Below are 9,762 nucleotides of genomic sequence, written 5' to 3'. Positions count from 1 at the left end.
AACTGCTAAACGTTTGATGCATTTTTCTCAAGTGAACTGCAACTTTAGGGGCGGAGCTACAAAGGGGTGCAGCAGCTCACCCACCTGTAAAAAAGCTTTGCCCCCCAATTTTAAATCAATGTTAGTTTGATTTAGAGTTAATTTATAATCGCGTTATGCGCCATTTCTTAATTACAAACATTGTAGCGCGTTTTAATTGCATTTATCTCATTTTTGCGTTGAACGGTTGCTTCCATGTTGCTGTACATATTGGAATGTAAATTTAGTTAAATATTTATATCCTATTTTTTATAGTATTTAAATTTATTAAAATTAAGTTAAAATGAAATTATTAAAATTATTTTGTTTTTTCTCAAAAAACCTAGTTAATATATTATTTCATATTTTTAAATTATTTTTTTAAGTAAAATTTTAATTTAACTGTAATAAACGCTTGGACGCTTTTTATTTTTTATTTATTTTCTTTTTTTACGCTCCTCCTTCGGTTTCTTACGTTCTGACGTCACACATCTGTGTGCTTCTGGACTCGGCTGGAGAAGATGGCGGCCTCCTCAGGTTTGTGTGCTTTCACACCAACATCTACGGGGCCGACAATCTATCGGTCAGATCGTGATTCTACTTTTATATAAACCCTTAAACTCCGTGATGTACTCATCCAGACCGTTTAGAGAACCATTCTCGGTCGTAAATCTGGGATGTTTCCATCTCCGGGAACCGTGTATGTCGGGAGGCTAACTCAGCTAAATAGCCCAGTAAATAGCTGGGCCCATAAATCTGCTCAAATATTCTCAGTGTTTAAGCATTAAAAACGTCGTGTACACAATGAAACTGTTACTTTGTGCTTTTATGTGCTAAGAAAATGCCCTCATTTGCGCAAGTTTTCTTTGATAAGTTCTGAATTAGCCGCAGACATTCTTGCTAGTTTCGCGACTAGAATATTCTAGCACGGCAGCCCAGGTCGGTCTCGTTGTTTCCGTTTAGCGAGACAAAGTGCTGCTCACGATCCTGTCTGGACAGCTCCGATAAATGCTTCTGTCAGACGCAATGATTGATGCGACTTTAATTCATGAATAAAAAGATAAATCCCCTCTGTGGTTCTGCACACGCATGACAATGACTGAAACGTTTGTGATGTAAAGGAAGCGTCGATATTTAATGTTAGACCCGAACAGTTTAATTAAAGAGTTAAAAATAGCAATTTTTTTCACTAAATGCTTCGCTGTTGCTGGGTGTGTCTTTTAGGAACGCGCACGTTTTTACTGCTTCTGTTTTTGGCGTGCTGTGCTTCAGGAAATAGCCGGAGCCCACGTCTTTTTATAGATTTCAACAGAAAACGTATTTTTATAACTGAGGATGGGGCGTTTTTATGAAGAAAAGTGTTGGAGGTGCTTAAGAAAATTAGGTTTAACATTTTAGTCACGTTTTTAGTAAAGAAAAATGTGAAAATTGTTGACCCAGGAAGTAGTTTTTTGCTCTAAAACTACCTGAGGAAAAGGTGAGACCTGTTCAGTCAGTTTCAAGTTTCGACTTAAGACTTAAACCATCAATTAGAACTTTATCCTTTACCCGTTAACCTCAAAATAATAATTTTTTGTTTAGTTCTGCTTATAAATGACTGAAAAGAGTTTTTCCCCCCTAGAAAATACAAATGGATTAATGGGCAACCCTAGAAAACTAGAAATATGACTAAATCCCTGACTTTTACAGGAATACAAACTTGGAAATAGACTATAAATATTCTTTTATAGCACAATGAGGAACAGTTTAAGGTTTTGAGAAAAAAATATGTCAACAAATTAAGTTTTTACAAGTAATTTTGGGCAAAAAATGATATTTTAATGCAATAAAACCATGAATAATTCAGATATTTTTGTTTAACCAATAAAGTTTTCTGTCTTATTTGGATTTTTTTTTACATTATTCTTAAAATGTGTACAATTATCCCCTAAAAATGTCAAGAGAAAAACCTTGTATTAAAAAAAACTATTTAAATGTATTTAATCAAGAAGCTTACATTATTTTAATGCCTTTTACAATCTTTTTTAATCAAAATTAATGTCATTCAATTAGTAATTTAATTAATGTCCTTCAATTGGGCTTTAAAGAGTTTTAATTTTTCAAAACTGTTTATTTAGGTCTTTAGAATAAAAGTGTTTAATGAGTCTATAAAATTAAAAATATAAATTTGTTGCTTGGATTAGAAACAAAAGTTTAATCGTCTGACTTTTAAAACTCGTGGTTTGAGAAATGGATTTTATCTTAAATATCTGGCAACTTTCGATATTTAACATTCAAATTTCGTGATAGATATACAAAGTTCAGAGTTCACGGCAGGTCAATATCATAATTAGCAGGATTAGATGTTGAAATAATCCTAAAATAAATGCTGCCTCTTTAAATTAATATTTTTTCGTGATTAATTAAGCGCATTACTGAGTGTTTATTTGAACGTTTATTCCAAGCTCTTGCAGGTGAATTTACCTGTAGATGTTCAGCACATTTCAAACTATACAATCATTTTCTGCTGCTTGTTAAAAAGTTCCTTAGATTTAATTTTATCCAAATCCTCCCTGAACTTTTACCTGTTTAGTTAACACGAGGTTGCATCTGTTGCTTCCACTTTAGTGGTCATGCCGCCGGTCATACGGCGACTCCACACGAAACAAAAACAGCCTCCAGTCTCATGACTGCTTTAAGTAAGATCGGAGTTTTTAACACTCACTCTCAAACTGCATTTGTCAGAACAAGTTTTCACTAAAACGTCTCATATTTGTCGAAAAATCAGTAGAAATCAATAACTATTGTTCATATTTCTAGTCAGAAACAAGCAGTTGGAACTACTTATAAAAGCTAAAAATAGGGCAGCAAGATCGGAGGAAAACTTGCGATTTGTGATCCAAGTGATCAATAATACGATGCAGATACATGAGCAAATAGCAAAACAAAAACCGACTAATACATCATTTTCCAAATTCTTTCCTTCTCCTTTCCCCATTATTTATCCCTCCAAACGGAGGGTTATGAAAATATAGTGTCTAATATTTTATCTAATAATCGCCGGTCTGCTAGCATTAGCGCGGAGCTTCCAGCGCTTGAATATACATAACAACAGCGGTTTTATAACTTTGAAAAAGTCATGCTACAACAAAAAGTCATTACTTACATTTAAATGTAAACGTCTGTGTTTAAGAGCGCGCCCACGTGAAGAAAAGCGCTCCTGAGCGCGACGCGGTTTACTCTCGCGATGGCGGACTTTGGAGCCGTTTGGAGGTGACATTTTAAAAATAATTATCCCAGACACGACTTCAACTTAAACTGCCCTTCAAATTAAGGGGAAAAGAAGAATTCAGATTGGGCCTTATATTTAATTAAAATGGAACATAACCTAATTTATACCTCAAGTTATCTTGATAGGAGCCGGATAAGAACTTGTAAAAGCCAAAGAAAACAATTATCTACCTTTTTTGGTAGACATAACTAATATTGACAACAATTAAGAACAACGTGTTAAGTCTACACTGGGGATTTTTGAAAACTTAATGGTTTTTAGTCCCAATCCAAAAATATTTTTATCTATTGTAAAATCTTTCCCATTGAACTTTTAATTATGATCATGCAGTTTATAGTATAGGGTTTAATGGATCACAAAACTGTTGTGTCACTGTTTTAAGGTCACGGTTCTGATTATTTTTTTTTTTGGTCATTAAAAAGTAAATTAAAAAAAAAACGACAAGAAGATAAAAGCCAAAAATTATTTATGCTTTATGACGTATATAAAGCATAAATATACTCTCACACATCTTTTAACATAAACAAAAATGTAAAAATTTGTAGTTTCTGATTATATTTACATGTCTGGAGACCAAACCTACTAAAACTAAGTGAAAGGAATACTTAATATGCTATATTTCCCTTGCTCCCACTCCCAATATCCAAATTAAATCTTAAATGAAAAAGTCAAAATTAAAATTTCAAATTTTTTTGGTATAAATTATAGTATTGAAACGAACTGTAGGAACATTTAAATATTTCAAATAATTATTATTATCCGTAGTACATGTTCAGGTGAGGCGCTGCCATGCTGCTTTTCCTTTGATTTTTGGTCCTTTTGGCTTGCCGTACTGCCTTCCCCTGATGGCATGTCTCTGTTGCTAGCAGCGACTGCGGGACAGCTGCTGCTTCTCACTGGGAGATCTGAACCCAGACATGCAGATGTGGACCGATTCAAAATAAATAAACCCGATCTCTCAGTGTCCGCTATGGCTCGGTATCGGTTATAATTTCCAGAAACGATTCGATTCACAAGAGCCTGAATCGATTCAATTCTGATTTTTTTAAAATTCTTTTGATTCAATTCAATTTTGAGTTTACACATTTGTAAACATTTGTTTAGAAATACATTAATAATCTACTAAATGTTTTGAATATATGTATATTAATCTAATACAATTCAGTAAAATGTGATAGTGAAATAATGAGATTAACAGCATTCAGTGTTACATGGACTCGCTTGCAGGGGGAGGGGAGACTTTGGCCCCGCCCATTTCAGTAGCTGCATCATTAGTCTGACAATTTTCAAGCAACAATTTTCTGATCCAATGAATTAAGAAATGCTTAGAACTAGAGCTGCTACGATTAGTCGACTAATCTACTATTAAAATAGATGATTATTTTGGCTAATTTAGGCTTTTTTTGTTTTTATAGGCTATTTTGGAGTTAAGCTAATATTTCAGAAACATGCTAGCTATTTTGGCTAATTTAATATTTTTTACTTTTTTTCGGCTATGTAGGTGTTTAGCTAATATTTCAGCTACAGGCTAGCTATTTTGGCTAATTTAAGATTTTTTTCTTTTTTTCCGTTATTTAGGAGTTAAGCTAATATTTCAGCTCCATGCTAACTATTTTGGCTAATTTAGGATTTTTTACTTTTTTTCGGCTATTTGGGTGTTTAGCTACTATTTCAGCTACATGCTAGCTGTTTTGGCCAACTTGGGCATTTTTTTAGTTTTTCAGGGAAATTTTGCATTTAGCTAATATTTTAGCTGGCTATTAGCTTCAGGGTTTTCCGCCCTATGAAGCAACTTTTTTTGTGATTTTGGGCTAAATAAATAAAATTGAGCTTCAGCCATTTCAGCTATCAGCTTTAGTGTTTTTAGCTATCAATTTCAGCATCTTCAGCTATCAGCACTAGTATCTTCAGCAGCCAAATTCAGCTTACAGCATTCACTCTCGCATTATCACAGGTAATGGTATATATCTAGTTTTTAGTTAGTTTAAAGCTAAAGATGGTTAAGATGTGTGTTTTAAATCCACTTTGTGAATGACCCGATTAGTCGACTATTAAAATAATAGTTTCTGGCAGCACTACTTAGAAACGCAGTTTTAATCATAAATTCTTTTACATAAATCCTTCACTATAAGAAAAATACTACAAGAATATGTTAATAACACAAACATATGATTTTTAGTGGAGTCAGTTTTTAAGGCAATCATTTATTCATCTTTTGCTAAATGTTGCACAGATGAATATAGTGATACATTTTTGATTTATTGTGCAGGTCTACTATAAAACATTTTAAATGTAAATGACTAAAAAAGTAGTTTTAGGGTTTATTTCTGAGGGTTTTCTTAAAGTTGCTAATTGTTTTTTTTTTTATAAATTCTAGCTATCAAACATCATGTAGTGGATTCTAAATAGCTGTATCACCTTTTGTCTAATCCCTCTCTGTCTTTAGGAGTTAAAGTTCCACGCAATTTTCGTTTGTTGGAAGAGCTGGAAGAAGGCCAGAAGGGCGAAGGCGATGGTACGGTCAGCTGGGGGCTGGAGGATGACGACGACATGACCCTCACACGGTGGACAGGCATGATCATCGGACCAGCACGAGTAAGCAGGGCGGACGCTGCTCCTCCACTCAATCTTTGGTCGCCTACATGCGTTAAAAATTAAAATGCTGTTTTTCGTTTTTTCAGACCAACTATGAGAACAGAATATACAGCCTGAAAGTGGAATGTGGACCTAGATACCCCGAGACAGCCCCCACTGTTAGATTTGTTACAAAAATTAGCATGAATGGGATAAATAATTCCAACGGAATGGTGAGTAGAAGGTCACCAATGACAGATTTTTTTTTTTTGACTGATTAGTGTCCCTTCTCCTCCACAGGTGGATTCTCGTAGCATACCAATATTAGCAAAGTGGCAGAATTCATATAGCATTAAAATTGTTCTTCAAGAGCTGAGGCGTCTAATGATGTCCAAAGAAAATATGAAGCTTCCACAACCGCCAGAAGGACAGATTTTCAGCACCTAATCGTAACGGATTCGTCGACCCTCTGTCTTAAATCTTACTCTTAAAGAAATATTGTGCAGAAATCATCCAGAGGCTCACTTCACACATCAAAAATATCGTCTACAGGAGCAAAGATCGGACCCTCCTCCTCCTACGAAGCTCACAAAAGAGAAGAAATCCCTGCAGTTTAGCACTGAATTGTCCCGACTACACGACCACAGTTGATCTGCTGAACGACTTTTAGTTTTGACCTGTTTCCGCTTGAGTTGGCTTAAAGAGGGAAGCATGATGCAGCACAGGTTGTACAGAGTTCCAATAGTTTTATGTTCCAACGACTAATCACTGAAGTAAATGGCAAGGTGGGTGTCTCGGGGGGGCATGTAACTAAAACTTAGTCAAAGAAAAGTCTTTGTTTGTGAATTGTTAGAAACTATTTAGCAGGTTCATCAAATTATCATGCAGATTGCTGAATACTGAACTGTGGCTGTAGTCTAAAAGTAGTGTCACAAAGTACCTTTTTTTTTTTAATAAATATATATAAATATATATATATCTGTTCATGACACCATACCAGTACCTTTCTGTTCTGCAGCTCTTTGACATGTAACAGACGTTGAAGCCTGTTCTGTTCTGAAACCCTTGCATTTAACTTCTAGTGAAAATGACAGGTGTATGAACTTGTGATTTTCTGAAATTAAAATCACTGTCTGCAAAAAAAGAAAAAAAAAATCCACCCATATGAAGTTTGAAGTTTGTTTTGATTCTATCCGCAGTAACTGGTTTGTCCACTAGAGGGAGTTGGTTCACAAAAGCCCCCATTACTGCAGTGCTGGCTTTCATAAACCTGGATCAGGTGTGTTTTACTAATCTATAACAGGTTAGTTTAGACTCAGAGGTGTCAAACTCAATCACACAAGGGGATCAAATCCAAAACACACTTTATGTCATGTGACAGGATAAACATTTATTGAACACTCTAAAACTACATTTTTAAAACTTTAAAACTGTAACTCTAACAATTATGAACTAGATATATAACATTATCTGCATTAGTGTTGGTGTGAATGATGTTAGCTGATTTTGGCCGCTGAAGATGCTGAAATTGATAGCTAAAACCGCTGAAGCTGATGGCTGAAAACCCTCATTTTTGTAGCTGAAATCACTGAAGCTAACAGCTGAAAATGCTGAAGCTAATGGCTTAAAATGTTAAAGCTGATAGCTGAAATCACTGAAGCTGATATCTGAAAATGCTGAGGCTGATATCTTAAAATACTGATCGCCAGCTAAAATATTACCTAAAAGGCAAATTAGCCTAAAAACAAACAAAAAAAAAACCTCTGGCTAGCCAAAACAGCTAGCATGTAGCTGAAAAAAAAGCTAAACATCAAAATATCCTAAAAAGCCTAAATTAGCCAAAACAGCTAACATGTCAATATTAGCTTAACTACAAAACAGCCTTAAAAAAAGAACTAAATGAAAATCTGGAGGGTCAGCAGTGTTTTATATTTTATTCTACAACTTATAAAAAACTCTTTGGCACAGTTTATTCCACTATCTTCAAAGTGTCCATTTCAAAATACAAAACCTGATGAATTTTTGTTTTTAAGCAGCTCTTTGGTCAAAATCCTCCCCAAAAAAGCTCCTCTCCAAGAAGCGAAGCAGCATCTTTCTATAAAATAAAAGTTTTCTCATGATTTTCATTTTTTTTTATTCTTTAAACAAGCCTCAGTGCCGACGTGTGGCCCAGTATGTAAAGTTTATACTAATAACTATTTTCTACAACAGTTTTTTGGAAAAAAATATTTTTACTTTCTTTTAAATTAACAAAAGCAAAGCCAAAAACGATTTCATTAAAGTCGTTTTTAAATGAAGTATTTTGTTTTATTTTATTTTTCAAACTAGATCCTGGACAGGAGATAGTTGGATTAAATGGAAAAGTTTGGGAATTTCCCAAATTCCCACTGTGATTGTTTTTTGATCTGTTTTAAAAGCGTTCCAAGTGATCTTTTAATTACAATTTTGCCATTTTTAGCCAAAAATCAAAATGTCATTTTCTGCAAAGTGTCAGGAGTTCTTTAAAAAACTTGGATTTGATGTGTGGGAGGGAGTGTTGCCCACCCCTCTTCCCATCACCCATAACTCTGTTTACTCTCCTGCTAGCTTACAGCCCCTCATTAGCCCCAGAATAACATTACGGGTTCAACAAAAAAGGCGAACAATATTGAAGCTATCCAGCCGTAGATTCCAGCTCAGACGAGGAAAACAAAGACGTTCATGGATCTATTTGTCGATGCATCCGGAGCCAAACAGGGAGCATGTGGCGTATTTTCATAAATAAGCTCCTCCTCAACCTGCATTTTTCATCTGATCCTGATTCACGATGATTTGAATCAAAAATATCAAATTTTGAGTTTAATTTTCTTCTCCATTGTGAGAGAAACACCACAAGAACATGTTAAAAACACAACATTTGTCTTTATCACTACAATTGTTATAATAAGATCATTTCTTTCAGTTCTGATTCAATAAAATCAACAGTTTGGAGTCTAAGCAGGCAGACAGGAACCACTGAGAATGTTGATGCAAAAGGATGAGACGATCCTGCTGAGTCACGTCTGTGAACGCTGGTTGCTGCTGTCGATGCTTCTTTGCAAAATCCAACATTTTGTTGATACTAATAGAAAGTTATGACTGAAAACATGTTAATTAAAAATACTCCTATCATTTTTCACAGAAAGGGTTCATTGTATCTAACATTTTCATGTTAAGTAAGAAGAGTGTTTTCTCTGCGAGGACCCCGGCTTCAACAGCTCAGACACGCAGGGACAGCGGGTGACTTCTGGAAATGATGAGCGCTCTCCTTCGACCGCCGTGACCTTCTGCTTGTATTTTCCCCTCAGTGGCGCCTGACTCAGTTTGTCTCAGAGAGCAAGTGTGCACGCCACGCTGACAGGCGGGGCCAATGCGTCGCCGTGACCATGATCCAAAATACCCTCAGAAAAGCATCACTGCGTCTTCATGCACGTGTCAAAGTCAAGGCCCGGGGGCCGGATCCGGCCCTCCAGATAATTGTATTTTATTGTTTTGGCCTGATGTTATTTACGCTTATTAACTTGTATAATTTTGACAAAATATGTTTTTATGGAGAGTAAAATATTGAAAGTTATTTAAGGTTTAAGTTGATTTATTCTGGAATAATATTCCTGCCTGTTTTTTATTATTCATAGTTATGTTAAAAAAGTTATGGTTTTACTTTTTTTTTTTTTTTTAACTTTTTTAACTATTTTGGCATTTACAAAGGTTTTTTTAGGCTATTTTGGAGTTTAACTAATAATTCAGCTACATGCTAGCCGTTTTGGCTAAATCAGGCTTTTTTTATAAAAATGTTTTTTAAGCTATTTTGGCTAATTTAGGATTTTTTGTTCTTTTTTAAAGCTGTTTCTGAGTTTAGCTAATATTTCAGCTATATGCTA

General features: G+C 34.9%; 1 protein-coding gene across 1 annotated transcript; it reads left to right on the top strand.

Moving 5' to 3' along the window:
• Positions 1 to 428: 428 nt before the first annotated feature.
• ube2v2 (ubiquitin-conjugating enzyme E2 variant 2) lies at positions 429 to 7,028 on the top strand. The gene is made up of 4 exons (XM_024274288.1): positions 429 to 555; positions 5,736 to 5,884; positions 5,971 to 6,096; positions 6,164 to 7,028. Exons 1-4 carry the CDS (start codon positions 540 to 542, stop codon positions 6,308 to 6,310), a joined length of 438 nt encoding a protein of 145 aa, XP_024130056.1. The 5' UTR covers positions 429 to 539; the 3' UTR covers positions 6,311 to 7,028.
• Positions 7,029 to 9,762: the final 2,734 nt, after the last annotated feature.

The sequence above is a fragment of the Oryzias melastigma genome, linkage group LG17 (assembly GCF_002922805.2).
Source record: "Oryzias melastigma strain HK-1 linkage group LG17, ASM292280v2, whole genome shotgun sequence".
NCBI lineage: Eukaryota > Metazoa > Chordata > Actinopteri > Beloniformes > Adrianichthyidae > Oryzias > Oryzias melastigma.
Note: the sequence above shows the minus strand (reverse complement) of the source record. Positions and strands in the feature narration are given on the sequence as shown.